Below are 17,275 nucleotides of genomic sequence, written 5' to 3' on the forward strand. Positions count from 1 at the left end.
ACTCCTGCCCCCATTCCCACTTCCACAAGATAGACTAGACTCTCCAGAGGCAGGGAAAGGCTATAGGGTTCCAAAGATGGGGGTGAAGGCAGAGGGCGCGGTGGAAAAGACCAGGCCCGGGCCTCCGTCCGCAGAGGGAGGGAAGGCGTCTGGGTGAAGCTCTTCAAGAGCACAGGTAACTGGTCCTGTGCAGCCTGGTCCCAGACTTTTAAGTCCTCCCCTGTTCCAGAGGTCAGGAAATCTTGGTCCTGATGTCAGTGCTATCACCTAGTGGCTCTGTGACCTTGGGCAAATCACTTCACCTTTCTGAGTCTCATTTGCTTCTACTGTAAAATCAGGGAATGGTTACTAAAGTCTCTCTCCAGCTCTGAAAGTATAGGTCTGTGGTTCTAAAGATTGTTATGGCTGGTGTATTGCATTTAGAAGACCAGAGCCTGTATGCTATTCCTTTGTTCATGGACTGTTGGGAGGCTGCTGACCTGGGGCCGGCTAGTCCGTCTGCTGGCTTTCAGGCCACAACCACACCCGATCACTTAGGAGAGCTTTCCCCAAACTGGAACACTGCTGTGTGAATAAAATTAATTAAATTAGAAAATATGAAAATGAGGGTTCCGTGGCCCAGTGACTTTGAGTATCTGTGGGTTAAACACATCAAACATTTTCTTTTTTCACAGGACTTCTCAGAGCCTTAACATACCAGTATGCATTTTGAATCTCTTAGAGGGGAAATAAACAGAATTTCCTAAACAAATCTGATCATGGATCCATTTTTCTAAGGAGCAGTCCATCAGACCAGTGTTTCATAGAGCGCCTACAGAAGTTTCCCTGTACTGGTGTCTCTCTTTCTCTAAAACCAGAAACAATTGCAAGTTAGGTGGCCCCTACAAAGGTCACAAATTCTTGACCTTCAAGGTGGGTAGGAATGTTTCCACTCTTCCTACTCTGGAATCCCAAAGACAGGCAGCCTTTTGTCACAGTCTCCCTAGTGCAGCCTTGCAGGCAGTGCCAATGATTTTTGCTAATTGCTATTGAATTCCCCTTGAATTGACACCCCTCAGGGTTCCCCATATCGGTCCCCCATGCCCTCCTGCAGCAGATGCTCACAGATTGTCCCCTTCACCTTGACAGAGAGGTAGAGAAAGACAAGTCAACATGGGCTTCTCTGAGCTCCCAGAGCTTCCTTTCTGTGACCTGGTCTAAGGATCATTGTGGCTGGATTGACAGGTAGTAGCTGTTGACTCTGGTGTGGGGTTGATATTCTGTAAGAGACAGGAAGAAAGCTGTTGGAGTCCCCCACCTAAGGAGTACATACTTTGTGGGATGAAAGGTAAGCTTGAGGAGGAGGGGGAATTGGCTGTCCTATTTGGGCAGGAAGGGCTGTGTTGCACTCCCTTGGACTCTGTTTTTATACCCCATTTTCCACACGCATGACTCATCACTCTGCCCTTTTTCTCCTTCGTCCTTTTTTGGGTTCTTTTCATCTCCCCCCTGCTCTTGTAAGCAGACAGGCTCTCCTTCTTCTTCCCCTATCCCAATCTCCCAATCCCCTCTTCACACCCCTGCTGGCCTCCAGCCTGGCAGCCTGCCCTGTAGGAATGTTAATTAGCATTCACGATTTAATTAATTCAGTAGCTAATTAATGATGGGGGGATAGAGAGCTGGGGTGCAGGGAAGCTTGGGGCTGGAGGTGGCAAGGAGAAAGAGCGGAGGCTGCAGAAGGCATCGCAGATGGCTGTGTGGTGGCTGGCACAGTGCCCACCGCCATGGATGCAGACACTCGGCGCGCACGCACACGGACACACGCACGCGCGCACACACACACACACACCAAAAACGAGAGGGTGATCGAGGAATAAATTCAAAAGCAGGGAGAGAAGGGCACAGGGGCCCTGGGAACTGGGGGTGGGGAAGGCTCTAGATCTATTTGAATCTGCTCCGGAAGTGGAAGAGGAGAAAAAAAAAAAAAAACCACCACAGGCGCAGAGAGAAGAGAGCTCTCCCGATACCCCACCCCGCCCCCACCCCACCCCAGCCACCCCTCCTCCCTGGCATGGGATTCATGGGCACCTGCTGAGGACAGGGTCCCCTCCCTCTGCTTGCCATAAATATTGGCACCGAGGACCCAGACTCAGAAGGACAGGACATTCCCAAGGAAAATTGTGGGGGTTTTTTTAAGTTGCTTTTTATAATAATGTGTATATATATATTTTTAAAACATTACACCCGTTTTGGTATGAGGGCGGAGGCGAGTGAAAGAAGGTGACCGAGCCAGGAGGAGAGAGCACAGATGGCTTGGTGGTGGTTATGGTGTGGTGAGTTGTGGGGAGGAGGCGAGGGGGTCTGGCAGAGGTTGGGGGTGGGTGGAATGAGGACCCTGTTTTCCGTTCGGTTTGCTGTGGATGAAGGAGAGAGAAAGAGAGAGAAAGGGGGTGGGGAGAGAAGTGAAACAGATGGCAGAGTGGAGAGGCGGCAGCCAGTGCCGGCACTGCCCAGCCTGGGCGGACCCAGCCCCCCCCACCCCCGCCTGCCAGCTTTCCAAATGCCACCCTTCCCCCATCCTCCCCTCTTCCCATCCCCCCAGCTTGGCACTGATCTCCGAGAGAGAGGGAGGGAGGCTGGGCAAAGAGCATCTGTTCCCTCCATTCTCCCCGCTCTATCGGCTGCCAACCTAGGGCCATCGTCTGCCTCCATCACCCCTCCGCCCGCCTGCCCGCCCGCCTACCCACCCAATCCCAAACGGGTGCTGGATCAGGTGCCGAATCTGGCTGACTCCTCGGGTATACCCGTCACTATGCATTGCTGTGTGTCTGCCACTGCCGCCTGGCACTCATGGGGCCGTGTGTGTGTATGTGTGTGTGTATGCGCATGTACATGTACGCATAAGCGCGTGCTGTATGTGAGCCTCCTGGGCATGGGTGGGGGTTGGCACTGCGGTTGCCAATCTAGTGTCCAACCAGAAGGACAGAGGGATGGAGGGGAAGAAGGAGGGGAGAGGTGCGGGGCCCGGGAGGGCAGAACTGGGTGCATGGGTTGCTTCGTGCTGCCTGCTTTCAGGCATTGGCACTGCAGCTGCCACCCTCATGCCCGCGGAGATGGGAGGAGGCGAATGGGGAGGGGGGCGGCGGTAGGAGTCCTGGTGCTCTGAGAGGAAGGATTGCTACCTGGGAGCCATTGGCATCACACCCATCATGCTGGTGCCCCGAGCTGGGGCAGTGGGAACAGGGGCCCCAGGAGGCAGAGAGGAGGGGCAGGGGGATGTTAATGATCTTGCTGTCCCTCTGGAGCTCAGCTCTGAGAAACAGTTGGACTAGGAGGTAGTCAGCCTTCTTCCAGTCTGGGAAAGTAAAGTGGGGGAAAGAGTAGCCAGGGAAGTGCCAAGAAAGTGTCTAAGAGCTAGAAGGAGGGACCATGCCACTGCTCCCTGGGGAGAGCTCCTCGGGGCTGGCAGTCTGGCCCTTTGTGAAAAGCAAGGGGACACGGACACGCGGCCGTGGGTGCTGGCACTGCCTGAGGAGGCTGGCACAGGCTCTAGCATTGTGTGGAAGGAAGAAGGGGGGCAGCGCCTCTTGCCAATCTGCTTGAGAGGATGGCAGTGCCAGGAGTGAGAAGGGAGGTGAGATGTTGGGCTGTATGTGTGTGTGTGTTTATGAGTTGTTTGGAAGAACAGACTTTTTTCTGCCAGGACCTCCTTCCTGTTCCCTCTTAGGCATGGGGAGTGGAGCAACAGACGGAGAGAGGCGTGAGGACACAAAGGAGGACGTGCGCCATTGCCAAGACCCCAAGGAAGAAGGATGGAGAGCGCTGGCAGTCCTGTTTGGCCCCCGGCCAGTTTCCTGCTGAAGATGGCCAAATCCTCCGGCCTGGTCTGTGTATGTCACTGTGCGCGCGTGGTGGGGGCGGGGTAGGGCTTGCTTGCTGAGCTGGGATCTAGAAGTGGAAGGGCACCTTTCCCATTTGGACTTTCCACTCTAACAAGTGAGGTATCTGATTTTCTCCCTGGTGCCTTCCTGTCCTCCCACTCCCTCCCCTCCACCCCTCTTTCATCTCTCTATCACCATCTGGGTCCTACTGCTTGGCACCCAACCAACTAGACGCCGCCACGCTTGGCAGTGCTGCACTGGCACGTGAATAGTGTCTCCGATCCGGGCACTGCGGCAAACCCCAAGCCGCCAAACATGCTCACGACCGCCGCTTGGTGGCAGAGAGAGAGGGGGCGCACCTAAGCAGGCTGGGCATCGGGCGGAGCTCTGTGCTGGGGGGTGGCAGGAGACGGGACCCTGATGTCAGTACTCCCGCCAACCCCAACCAGACACCCACCTCCCTCCCACCTCACTGCAGTTACCTGCTACCATACTCTGTGTTTGAGCAGCTCTTTCAGGGGAAGCTGGAGCACAGAGGGACAAGGGCACAGACAAGAAGCCAAATTCAAGGCACAAGGCCAATGGCCTGTCCACCTTTCTGGGCAGTGAGGACAGAAAAAAATACCAGCAGGGTGAATGAGAGCTATAGAGAGGCCAGCCAGTTGTGTTGCCACAAAGCCGGTGCCAGAAGAGGCTGGAAGAGAAGTAGGGAGGGACCCTCAGGCCTTGCTGCCAGGTAGTAGGATGGTTTGTGCCTGTGCGTATTTCATCTGCCTTGTGATTGGCTGAGCTGTGATTGAGATGAATCAGTTTTTCCTCCCTGGTTAAAAGGCCCATATTCAATAACAGTCCTAGAAAAATGAAGAGGTGCTCTTGGCTGAGAGAGGTAGGCAGGTATAAGGAAGACAAAGGCACCTGGGACTCGTCCTTCCAGAAACACTGTTTGGGGAGATTTAGTGTTTAGGAATTTCTCAATGGCACCCCAGTTAGGTAGAATGTGGATAAGTGTCCATGTCTTTGAAATCCACCCCTGGAAGGGAAACCACAGATCAGCAATGAGCCCTTGTAGAAAGGAAGGCTCTTAGGAGGGGAGGCCCCAGCATATCTGTGGTGACACAGACCACCCCTCTGCCGTCAGGAGCAGTTTCCTTGGCAGTGCCACAAAATTGGACCTTGGGCCTCCATCTGGAAGAACCTCTAGTAGATTGGGCTTTCTGGGTAGCCAGAATCCATGGATTAGTAACTAGGAAGATATGTGGGTAGAAGCTTTGGCTCTGGGTGATACTGAGGGAGGCTGGGTGGCTCTGATGGAGGATGGGACCTGCCCAGAGGGAAATCAAGCCATTGCCATGCTGGACTGAACTGCTTAGGGTTGGGGGAGCTCCGGTTCTAGCATTTCTGGAAGTGGATGCCAGCTTCAGAAGAAGGGAGATGGTTTCCACAGCAGAGGAAAAAGCAGGGAGACACTCAGCCAAATGGGTGAGTGGACAATGTTTCTTTTCTCCTGTTCAAGAATAGCCAACGTAAGCAGAAGACAGAGTCAGATTTTCCATGTGGTGGTGGTGGGGCTGATGGCAGGGTATTGGGAAGACAAAGCTGAGGTGATGTTAGGCCCCTGGTGGTATCCCTGGTGGAGCAGGGTTGGGTCTGGGTGGAGAGTGAGGGGAAGGTCACAGGTGTGAATGGGCTGAGCAGCCCAAATCAGGGCTTCTTGTACTCCAGAGAGCATGGGATCACTTTAGGAGTTTCCAACTCAGCAAATCTGAAGTGTGGTTCAGAAATGTGCATTTTAAGCCAGCGCTCAGGCGACCACACTGCAGGTAGACAGAACTTGGAGAGACTGTTCTGAGATGCGGCAGTCACCTGCAGACCGTTAACCCTAGTCTGGGCTTCTCTAGGCCTTTGGCATCTTTCTTCTTCCTCCCCAACCACAGGCATGTCTTTTTGCTGTCATGCCTGTAATACATGTGTTGTGGGATGTGTGTCAGTGTGTTGTGAGTAGGAGCAGCAGGACGAATAGGACAGATCATGAGGTCAAACCAGGCAGATTTAGCCTGTCAGAACCATGCTTCTCACTGGCAGTAGTTATCACAGAAGAATCCCTTAGGGAACACTTCTGAATTCTGGTGGGCAGCTGCCCTGTGTTTTTGAAACCTCACCACCAAGAACCACTAGGTTAGGAGCACCGCCAGGAGGATGACTGTCTTTGGTCTGGTAAAATTTGTGTGGCTTCTATGGCTCAGAACAGCATGAGTCCTAATTACACTGCTTTTTGGAGACAGATCTGTGTCCTGGATGGACAGAGTATAGGGCCTTGCCTAATGCAGATACCTAGCAAGATGCAAACGATGCTGTTTGAGCACTTGGTGGGAATGAGCACAGTGTGGGTCACTCAAGTCCACTGGAGAAGACATGGTGTAAGGTTGGATATCAGGGAAGGACTGTGGATGTGGGGCATCCTGAGCTCCTACTGATGACCTCTTTCAGTGTTTTAGCCATTGTTTGTGTGTAAAAGTGTGTGTGTGGTGGTTGGTAAGATTAAGAGTCAACCCAGGGGGTGGGGGCACCTGGCTGGCTTAGCTGGTGGAGCATCTGACATTTGAATTTGGGGTCATGAGTTTGAGCCCCACATTGGGTGTAGCGATTTCCTTAAAAAAAAAAGAAAAAAAATGTCGATCCCAGGTCACCTTTCCCCATCACCTTCCTTCTAGTACACTTATAATCAGCCTGCTTCCCCACTAGCTTCTAGCCGGACACTGTTCTGTAGCTGGAGAGCTGTAGGAAACAACAGGCTCAGACGACTGACCGGGAATAATGCCATTTACTTCTTGTCAGTCCTTTGTGTGGAAGGTTGGCTGGGCCCTCTGTATGACGGAGAATGACAGGGTGGGTCCTCACCCAATTATACACTCTGCCCATAACGTGTGGTCTCGCCCTGGAAGCTTTCCCTGGGATTGCTTCCCATCTCTCCCCAAACTTGACGAGTCGCAGTCTAGATCTCTGAATGTCCTCTGTCTGGATTTTCTTTCATCTGCCCTTTTCACAATGTATCCAGGCTGTTCTCATGCAGACTGGGTCTGTAGCCCTTCTTGTAGCAAGCGTTCCTTGGCATTGGAGCAGTTCTTTCTTAGTCCTCAAGGACATCCTCGGGGCTTACAAGTTGCTCACTAGTTGTTCCCAACTGGTGTTTTAGCTTCCCAGAGCAGCCTAGAGAGAAGGGCTCCCTGTGCCTAGCCTTCCTATAACACAGCGTCCCAGCCCAGTTCAATCCTGTTTCTAGGAGTTTTCCTTAAAGTTTCCTCCTGGTTTCTCTTCTCTCTCTCCTCTCCCTAGTGTCACAGTGCAGAGGAATGGAAGGTCCTTTCACCATGGATTGCAGCCTTTGGTCACCCTTCCTGACTCTGGTTACATTTCCCCTGTTCATATTTTATTCTCACCTACTGTTGGATGTGAAGGAAATGAATATGTCCGGAGGGTGGTTGTACTTACAGGAAGTGTAGGTCCCTACACGGGCCTCTGTGCCCATGGGGCCCATCTGTGCTGGCATGTGTGTACCCCCACGGCATTCTTCGTGTGGCTCTGCTGGCTTCTGATGGCGTGCATGCTTGTTTTCTTGGTGCAGTCATATACACAGAGCTCTGTATTTCAGATGTGATATTCTATACACGGATGAATGATTAGATGAGAAGACGTGCATTAAAACAACCAGGCTGGTGGAGGTTTGGGAAATTGGCGATCTGATCTGTAAGCCTTCTACATGGCTAAGGAACAAATAGATGGAATTAAGCAGATGGGTGCTATTGGGTGTGGAATACTGGCTTTCTTGGTTCCTGTGCATGTTTCTGTAAGGACACTCCAAGGACTAGGGGGTTGAGGGAAGAAGGGTTTATTTTTTCTGGCCCTACTGCAGACTCTGCCCCATTTGGCTGCTGTAGCTTTAGATTTTTCTCATATTCTAGTTGAGAAAAGGGTACCTGAACCCATCCCCACATGATTCTGGTTTAGAGTAACTACAGCCAAGCTCCCATTCACCTCCTGTCTCCTGGTACTGATCCTAACAGTAAGTAGGCTGGACCAGAATTTGGACACCTTAGGGCCCATGTATGTTAGAAATCGTAGTTCTTTGCCCCAGGCCGTGGAAGACCAATGGTAGAAGCCAAGGATTCAAGCTCACTTTAGGGTTGTTGGGGTGGGGCCTATGTTACAGAATAGGTGTTGATATGCCAGGCATTTAAGTTGGGTCTGCTGCTCCCCAGGAGAAGCAGTAAGGTTTACCCAGGGTGACCTGGTATTCACCGCTAGCATTCTGCATGGGGCCCGACGACCTGGCCTTCCTTCCACCAGAATGGCCCGCTGAGCATCTCTGAAGCAGGAGCGTGGCTGCTTGGGACTTTTGGTCTGAGAATGGGGTTGGGGAGGAAGGCTTCCAGCCACTGGGGACATGGAATGACATACCTAACTCTACCGTCAGGCAGACTCTTGTCTCTCAGGTTACAGGGCTCCTGGTAAGGACAGTGGCTGTGTCAGCTCCCATCCCCTACTGTGCATGTATGCCGTGTCTCTAGACCACGGTGTCCCCATGTAAGAAAACATGCCAGAGGGCAAGAAGAGGCACAAGAGGGATTTCTGGCTATGTTAATTCCTGGTAAAAATATTCGCAGTTCAAATGACAGCAACGTGTCCTAGTTGTAAACTCCTAAAAATGCCCGACACCTCACCTCTAATCATCCTGTACCAGGCGTTTGCCCCAGTTTTCTTTTAAAATGTTTCTTCTTTCCCTCCTATCTTTTCTTCTAATTTTTTGTTTTCAACTTTTACACACGTCACATTCCCTGAAAGCACAGAGTGAAAAAGCTTCTTTCCACCTACACATGCTGCTAAGAAAATAATTTTATACACAGTTTCAATGGGAAAAGAAAAGGATAGGAAGGGAGGGACACAGGAGAGAGGTGGGAAGGGTGGTGGCAAGAACGAGAGCTTGATGGGGCCTGCATCTGTAACTGGTGTTACTGGAAGGACTCTTTGTACCCTCCCCCGGTTTGCTAGAGTTGGAGCTCTTCACTTTAGAAATGCATTGGGAAGTGAGGTTCACAGAACATGTGGGCACTAGCGACTCAGCTGATTTTCCCTCCCCCTTTCTCCTATCTTTTTGGCACATAAGCCTCTGCTTTGGTATTAACATGTTTACAGGGCGGAGCAACAGGCCAGGAAGTGGAAATCCCAGGGCTGACTGAACTGTGTGCACACATATTAAATGGATGAGGGTAGTGGAAGAAGCCCAAAGGGAGAAAGTTTGCAATACCTTGAGAGGGGAGGTCTCTTGGGCAAGGGCGGTAGCAGAAACTGTCTGGAGGACTGGGAACTTTTGCAGGCTTTTCTTTGCCAAAATAAAATACCTGCTTTTAGATCTTGTGCCATTGTAGCTGGGCTTTGGGATCACCGGTTCCCATCTGATGCTGGCAGAAACAATGTTAGAGGTGGGGAACCCTCTTCTAGCCCATTCCTTTTTCATTGATTTCCCTTGGTGATAGCATTCTGTCAGATTCGCCTTGTGCTTTGGTCATTGCCTAGCCCACCTCCCCAACCCCGAGCCTCCTGGGACAGCCTCTGACTGGGTGGTGCCCCCAGCAGCTGCTGCTTGCTGGTGGGAGGAAGGGCAAGGGCAGAGAAGGAAGAACATAGGTGGGGAATAAAGGTCCCTGCAAAAGCAAGGATTGCAAGTGACCAGGAATGTGAAGGGGACACTGGACATGGAAATAGAAGTTGGGGATAGATAGAAGCGAATGAGAGGGAGCAGTGGTTAGCTGTAGGAAAGGGAGTCATATGTGAGATTCAGAAACCATGATATCCTGTCCACCCACCCCTTTCTTCCTAGGACTGCCAAGATACATTTGGCAACACTGACTTTCCTAACTAGTGACTGGGAATAAAGAGGTGTTAGCAATCCTGATACTCAGTTCAGAGGGCAAAGGTGGGTCTCTCCCAGTCTCTGGGCTCTTCTCCTCATGGCCAGCCCTGGCCTCGGAACCTGGGCTGGCTAGGGTCAGTCTGCACAGCTTTCTGTCCCAAGGATCACCATACCCATGCAAGGACTTAAAAGCCATTTGCTCTTCCCAAGACTAGTAGTTTAAAGAAATGCTTAACATGGGTGAAAATGGACACAAACGGGGGGAAAAAAAAACACTTGTTTGATGGGAGAGTTTGCAGTTTTTTTCTGTATTTTCCAAGTTTATGTTTTACTTTAGTTCACTCCTCTGTTTCCATCTCTCTCCTGTGCACATACGCACGCGTGCTCTCTCTCTCTTGCTTTTTTTTTTTTTTTTTTTTTTGGTTGTGTGTGTGTTTTAGTTTTTTTAAAAGAACTTTGGATTTGCCGTTGGTGGGCAGCGCCGGTCCCGGAGGCTGGACCCCCCACATGGCAGGGCTGGGACAAGGGGCGGGCCCACGGCTGCTGAGAGGATCTCTGTGTTTAAAGCCTTTGAGAATAAGTTACTGCAGTTCCCAGGGTGCAGGGTGGGGTTTGGCAGAGGGGTTCCTGGCGGCGGCTTCCCCTAGAGTCCAGGCCGCAGGGGCTCCTATCAGGCAAGGAGAGGGTCAGGAAGGAGGAATGTGGGGAGAGTGAGCTGTGCGCACTTCTCCCCCCTGCCAACCTCCAGTTTGGTTAGAGTTTTGTGGGCTCCCTGCCCATCCCAGGCTCCAACCCTGGGAGCCAACTGGGTATTTGGAAAGTTTGTGAGCTGTGTGGCGCTCTAGACAAGGGGGTAGGGAGAGAGAAGGGGGAGTAGCAAAGTTTGTTTTCCTTCCTCCTTCTTTGTCTTGGGTTTTCTTTTTCCTTTCTTCTTTTCTTTCTCTCTCTCTTTTTTTTTTTTTTTTTTTGGTGTTTTCTCAGTCAGTGGAACAGCATGGGCTGACATACGTGTGTGTATTTGCAGGGGTTGACTGTGTTGGGGGTGGTGAATCCAGTGGGGATAAGGTTGTAGGAAGATGGATTCTAGGACAGATCTCGTGTGTGGTGGGCAGGGCAGAGATGAGTAGACCATCAGGATGACAAATGAGCATGTGTCTATGAAGACGTGGGGCAAGGAGCCGCAGAGGATCAGTGTGTCTGGGGACTTGGGCAGGGGGAGGAGGCAGGACTCTGCTGGAGGTGGGGTGTGTGAAGCCCACTGAGGGTGGGAATTGAAAGATTCCCAGGAGGCGGGCAGAGCCAAGGGTTGGGTGTGGGGGATTTGAGCTCCCACCAAACACCCCTTGGGGCAAGGGAGGGGGCCCTGAGGCCTTCCCCTCTCCCCCATCTTGGTTTATCTGTTTATAAAGCTAGAAGTGTAGAGGTAGTAGTAGTTTTTGGGTTGGAGTCCGTGTGAGGTAATCTTGCTTCCTCTTTGGCAAAAGCCACAGCAGCCGTGGCGGCAGTGGCGGCGTTGGTGATGGTGATGGCTGGGCCCCCTGGAGGCGGGGCCGCCTTGCGCCTATGGGCCGAGGAGCGCAAGTGGGAGGCCAGGGCTTCGTGCCCACTCAGCAGCACCTCACATGCCAGGCAGTGGTAGGTGCAGATGGGCACCCGCAGTGGGGGGGGCACAGAACCCCCAGAGCCCCGCCCAAAGAAGCAGAAGGATCTCTGGTGAGCAGTGGCTGGGGCCTCCCCATCGAATGCCATCTTGCACTGGCGGCACAGATAACGGTGGGTCACATCCACGGTGGAGATGCCGGTACTGGCCGACAGCAGCTCCTCGGCCTCCCCGGCCTCCCCCTCCCCTGCAGCAGCCAGTTCAGGAGGCTTTGGAGGCGCTGTGGCTGTGGGCTCGGGGGGCTGGGGTGGTGGCTGGAGAAGGGCATTGGGGAGCAGTCCGATGAGAGTCTGAGGTATCACGGGATTCATGGGAAATAGCCCCTTCTTCATGCCATAGAGCTGTTGGAAGTAGGCCCCCTGCAACTGGGGGCCAAAGACAGCTGGTGGTGTTGCCCCCCCAGCGGGGGGCAATGGGAAGGGCAGGAATTGGCCCCCCAAGAGGGCTGGGACAGTAGCCTTCAGTGCTTTGAGGTTCTTGAGGGCGTCGGTGGAGGAGTTGGTGGGGGCTGCCACTGGCTTTCGTTCACCAGAGACTCTGTCCCCAGAGGGCTCAGTAGGGGGGCCTGGGGCAGGGTCAGTGATGCCTGCTGTGGAGCTGTTAGTTTGCTCTGGCACAGGTCTCTGAGGTAAGGGGCAGCCTGGGCCAGCAGTCTGGACCACTGTGGTGGCAGGCAGGACTGAAGTGGCGAGGCCAAGGAGGCCAGAGGAGGCTGCAGGGCCTAGGAAGATGAAAGGAGTGATGAAGGATTAGCCACCTCCTGGTCCGTCATCCTTCCTTCTGTAGGCCACCTCCAGCCACACCCTTGCCCACTCCCGCCACCTAGCTGCCACACGCCCTTCCCGCCCTTCTCTCCACAAAGAGCCTGAAACTAAGGAAGGCCACAGGAGGCTGGAAATGGGAAGAGTCAAGGAGGAAAAAAAGGAGACCTTCACTAGAGAGGGTTCCCATCTGCAGTCCAACCCCTCCCAACTGCCCACTCACCTGAACTGAAAGGAGCTAAGCTTCCCAGCGGGGGCTGGGCCAGAGCTGGGCCGGACAAGAGGACCGGGGCCAGGCGAGGCAGGGCCGGGGCAGCCCCAAGGGGCAGAGAGGCAGATGTGGTGGCAGGTGTGGCCTTGGGAGCCGGGGGTGCCTCAGGTGCTGGGGCCAAGTCGTAGCACTTGCTTTCACTCTTCAGCTGGGCTCGGACGGCCTCTTTGAGTTTGGCGAGGTGCTGGCGTGAGAAGAGATGGCCTCGGCAGGAGACATAGAAATCATACTTGACATCACAGTAGGGACAGTCGGTGCGCTGGGCTCCCAGGGGGCCCTCACTGCTGCCCCCAGCCCCGCCAGCTGCTGCCCCCTGCAGTTTGGCCTTCTTTTCCTTGGCACGAGCATTCTGGAACCAGACCTGGATGACTCTCTTGGGCAGCCCAATCTCCTCCCCCAGCACCTCACACTCCTGCATGGTCGGGGTGCGGTAGGCCTCGTAGCAGGCTTTCATGATCTTCAACTGCAGGCTGCTCATCTGGGTCCTGTAGCGCCGTTGCCCCATTCCATCTGGAACCCCAGACCCCCCTCCTGCTCCTCCACTGCTTCCTCCAGCCCCAGGGGACTCCGGTTCAGCCAGACTGGAAGCAGATGAATCGCTGAGATCGCCTGCAGATGGACTGCAAGCCTCGCTTTCTGGAGAAGCTTTAGCAGGTTCATCGGCACCCTCTTCCTCACTGGGTGGAGGGGGAGGTGGGAGGGGGAGTGGTGGCTCTGGTGTTGGGGTGGTGGCCTCTTTCCCCGGTGGCAGAAGAGGCAGGGGCCCGGCGGCAGGGGTAACCGGGGGGTAGGGAAAAGCAGGTGCTTCCCGCTTTGAGGCCTCCCTCCCAGTCCCGTCGTCTACCTTGCCCAACAAGAGGTTGAACTTGGGAAATGCTGCGGGGGTAGACGTGATGGGCTTGACTGCTGGGTTGGGCACTGCCCCAGGGGTGCTTCGAAACTGGCCTTTCCTCTCCCGGGCCCTGGTGTTCTGGAACCAGACCTGCACCACTCGCTTTTTGAGTCCCACCTCCTCGGAGATGCAGTCGAGCATCTTGCGAGTTGGGTTGGAGTCTTGCATGTACCAGCGGTATAGGATCTCCAGCTGCTCCGGCAGGATGGTGGTGCGCAGGCGCTTGTCCCTGGGGGGATCGCTCTCCCCTCCCCCGCCCACCTCACTGCCTGTCGGGGACAGGCTGCCCTCCTCATGCTTCCGTTTGAGCGGGGGCCCTGGCGTGGGCAGAGTGCCGGCCACCAGGGGGCTCCGCTCCCCGAGCACCAGCAAGGGCAGATCTAGGAGGTTCGGGGCCGTGCTAGGCTGCAGGGATGGCAAGAAGTGCAGCCGCCGGTGACTGGCGAGGAGGTCTTGGCTGGGGAAGGACATGGTGCACTGGTCACAGGTGTGGGCCGGGGAAGGTGAGGGAGGGGCATTCCCTTCAGGTTCTTTGCCTCCTGGCTTTGTTGCCTCTGCTTGACTCAGCTCTTCCCGGTCCGGGGGCTCTGGTGAGGGACCCTCGGGCCCTGTGGGGGGTTCCATGTTCTGTTCCTCCTCTGCTTCCTCCTCCTCTACCTCTTCCTCCTCTTCCCCTCGCTCTGCCTCTTCCTCCTCCTCTTCAGGGGACTGGTCGTCATAGCATTTCTTGAGGTGCCGCACCAGCTCAAAAATGCATGAGAAGGTGGCATGGCAGCGCCTGCAGCCAGAGGCTCCCCCGTTGCCACCTCCGGTTGTCACAGGCCCACCCTCGATGGCATTTTTGCGTGCTTTCTGGCGGGCATTCTGGAACCACACTACCACCACACGGCTAGCCAGGCCCAGGAGACTTGCAAGCCGCTCCACCTCTCCGTCCTTGGGGTAGGCACTGGTCTCAAAAAAAGACTGCAGAGCCTGAGTCTGGAACTCTGTGAACTTGGTTCTGGAAAACCTACGGCCTGCAGGCACTAGGGGAGGCAGATTCCCTCTGGAGCTCTCTTCCTCCTCTGGGGGCCAACGTCCTGCCCGGCTCCGCTCCTCAGAGGGATGGGTCCCCCCAGCCTCAGGCTCCGGGACCAGGAAGGGAGGGCCCAGTGGGGGAGCTGGTGAATCCAGTGACCCATCAGGAGGTTTGGGGGGCTCTGCAGGTGGTGGATACAGGCTGTCATAGCTCTTTCGAAACTGAGCAGCATAACGGCTCAGGGCCTCAAAGGGCAGGAATCGGCGGTGGACGTGCTCCTCGTGTGTCTTGAGGATGAGCATATTGGAGAAGAGTTTCCCACAGGCCCCACAGGCCAGTTTGTCCCCACCCCCCAGGGCCTCTGGTGGGGGTGGGGTTGGGGGAGGGGGCACAGCCTGCTTGCCTTCGTTGTACTGGATCACCAGCTCAAAGCCGAAGTTTTCTAGAAGGGCTTTGGCTGCAGTGCGGGCTGCTTCGCTGGGCGTGGAGTTGGGGGGTGAGGTGGGCCTTGCCTCACTCCCCTCTTCTGCCACGGGGGGGCCGCTCCCACTCCCGTTCAGCCAGCTCAGCCTTGGGGGGCGGGGGCGGGGGAGGAGGAGTGGCAGCTGGCAGGGATAGCAGGGGTGCAGGCCCCGCCAGTGCCAGCTTGGGCCCCACCTTGAGGTCATGGAGGTAGAAGGGCAGGAGCAGCTGTTGCTGCTGGAGCTTCAGCAGTGATTCGGGCACCAGAGGGAATGGGGGCAAGACTGGCGGAGTAAAGAGTGGGGCTGGGAATCGGTGCAGGTCCAAGGCAGGTGGGGGAGGTGACAGGAAAGGCAACCCAGATATGAAGCTACCAGGGTCAGGGCCCTTCTTTTCAGTGCCCATGTCCCCCTCGGTCTCGCCCTCTTTGGGCTCTTCCTGACCTCGCTCTGGCCCCTCCACCTTGGCATCAGCCTTGGTCCCCCGAGAGCGAGTCTGGTGTAGAACGGAGCGCATATGGATCTCCAGGGTGGAGCTCTGGTTGTAGGAGACCCGGCAGACCGTGCACTTGAAGGGCTTGTCTGTGGCAGCAGCAGTGGGAGGCGCGGCGCCCGCCTCTCCTCGGGCAGGGCCGGATGGGTCAATGGCAGCCTTCTTCATCTTGTGCAGGTGGGAGACAGAGTTGTAATGGACCAGGAGGATATTCTTCTGTGTGAAGGATTCCTTACACACAGTGCACTTATAGGGCCGGGCAGGGTCAAGAAACTTGTCCAGGGCAAAGTTGGTGGTCTTCCGATAGGTCAGAGGGTGGCGAGAGTCAGCTGGAGGGGGCTCTGTGGGGCGTGGCTCCCCGACACTCCCCTCTTCCTCCTCAGCCATGGTGGGTGGAGGGGCCATTTCTTCCACTGGGGCCTCTGGCCGAGGGGCTGGAGATGGGGCTGGAGAAGGGGATCGATCAGGGCTTCCTCGGGGCTTGTCTGGGCCCTCAGCTGAGGGCGGGGGAGGCTCAGGAAGAAGATCAGGACTGGCTTCAGGGGTCAGGTGAGGGTCTTCTGAGGGAGAGAGAAGGGGCCATAAGTAAGGAACTTGGTCTAAGGTCAGACCCCACGGGCTACTCAATGTCTAGGGCAACCGATCCTTGCCTCGGTTGACTTCAGACCCTCCTGGTCTGTGGAGCCCAGGTCCCCTTTCCTGCCACCTTGACAGGCTTGCTGTCCCCATTCTTACCTGCATCCTGTTCTCTGTTGGGTGCAGCCTCTGGCCCAAGAGCATGGGGCTCTGGGGCATCCCCCAGCGGGCAGAGAGCAGGCCCAGGCAGCACTTTGGTCATAAAGGTCATCTCTACAGTTGTGGCCTGTAACGGAAGAAAGCCCAGTGACTGACCCACGCCTCCCCCACCCCGCTACTCCTGCCACCCTGCTCTGCACCTGCGCCCACACCTGTGCCCAGCCCCAGCTCAGGGCTCCTCCTGGACTCGCTCCCCCTACCTTCTGCCCTGTCCCAGAGGAGAGGGCCTAGGCTGCTGCCTCTCCAATGCCGCAGCAAGGGCGTGCTGTTGAACAGCTCTTGTCAGGATTTCATGGAAATGAAGGAAATGCTGAGCTCCCTCACCGGCAGAGACAGCCAGACAAACTCTGCTAAGTGCTCCCCAACTGTAAAACCACCCCAAACCTGTGAAATGCTGCTTCCTCACCACTACCCTCCCCACCACACACACACAAATACACACTTGCCTGGACACCCCTGCCTTTTCTTCCCCTCAGGTCAGGTCCTCGCCCAGCCAGTACTCACCACAAGCAGCAGCTTCTCCACGCACTCGGGCACCACATTGTGAAGGTGGCTAAGGTGGAAGTGCAGGGCAGGCCGGCCCACCAGCTGCTCCTGGCATAGCGGGCACCTGTACTTGGGCTGCACTGCATGCTGGGAGAGTGTGTGAGCCCTCACCTGGTCGGGCTCTGGACTCAGGAAGCTGCAGTACGGACAGCAGAACACCTGGGGACACACAGCGGGGGGAGGGGGTGCCAAGGGAGGAGGCATCAGGGAATTGGGGGGCCACTATCACCCCACCCCGTGTGCCTGAACACAGCAAGATCCCTCACGTCCAATTTAGGAGGAGTGAGCCCCAAACGAAGGCTTCAAGGCATCACGGGGATCCAGCCAGAGGCAAGAAGCTGGCTCCTCCCTCATTTCCCTTAGATTGGGACAAAGGCCTGGGCTAGACTTGCTCTTGCCTTCCTTCTTTGTCCGGGTCTCTCCCTCCATTCTGGCCTCTGTCTTTCCCATCTCTTCTGCCTTGCTCACTTCTCCAGCTAACAGTATGGCCCTGTACCTGCTCCCCCGAATTGAGTTTTCTTACCCACCCCCACCCTGTCAGCGTCATCTCTGGGGAATGGCTCCCCGGCCCTCTGCACATCTGGAACCAGAGGCTGCTCCTTCATCCCCG

General features: G+C 55.4%; 1 protein-coding gene and 1 long non-coding RNA gene across 3 annotated transcripts in view; one reads left to right on the top strand and one right to left on the bottom strand.

The window, feature by feature from the left end:
- Positions 1–2,789: 2,789 nt before the first annotated feature.
- The window catches only part of LOC116591159, a 32,459-nt gene continuing 17,973 nt past the window's right edge, over positions 2,790–17,275 (top strand). The window contains exons 1-2 of one of the 2 annotated variants that reach the window (XR_004285854.1): positions 2,790–3,869; positions 7,194–7,651. This is a non-coding gene — a long non-coding RNA (uncharacterized LOC116591159). Of the gene's footprint in view, positions 3,870–7,193; positions 7,652–17,275 lie in introns of those variants that run through there. The other variant, XR_004285855.1, reaches the window with a different exon arrangement.
- Positions 10,718–17,275, bottom strand: part of ZFHX2 (zinc finger homeobox 2) — a 28,984-nt gene continuing 22,426 nt past the window's right edge. Inside the window, 5 exon segments of the mRNA XM_032343858.1 lie at positions 10,718–12,149; positions 12,413–14,909; positions 14,911–15,884; positions 16,060–16,186; positions 16,624–16,824. Coding sequence (XP_032199749.1) covers positions 11,170–12,149; positions 12,413–14,909; positions 14,911–15,884; positions 16,060–16,186; positions 16,624–16,824 — 4,779 coding nt within the window. The 3' untranslated portion in view covers positions 10,718–11,169.

This window comes from Mustela erminea, chromosome 5 (assembly GCF_009829155.1).
Source record: "Mustela erminea isolate mMusErm1 chromosome 5, mMusErm1.Pri, whole genome shotgun sequence".
Lineage (NCBI taxonomy): Eukaryota > Metazoa > Chordata > Mammalia > Carnivora > Mustelidae > Mustela > Mustela erminea.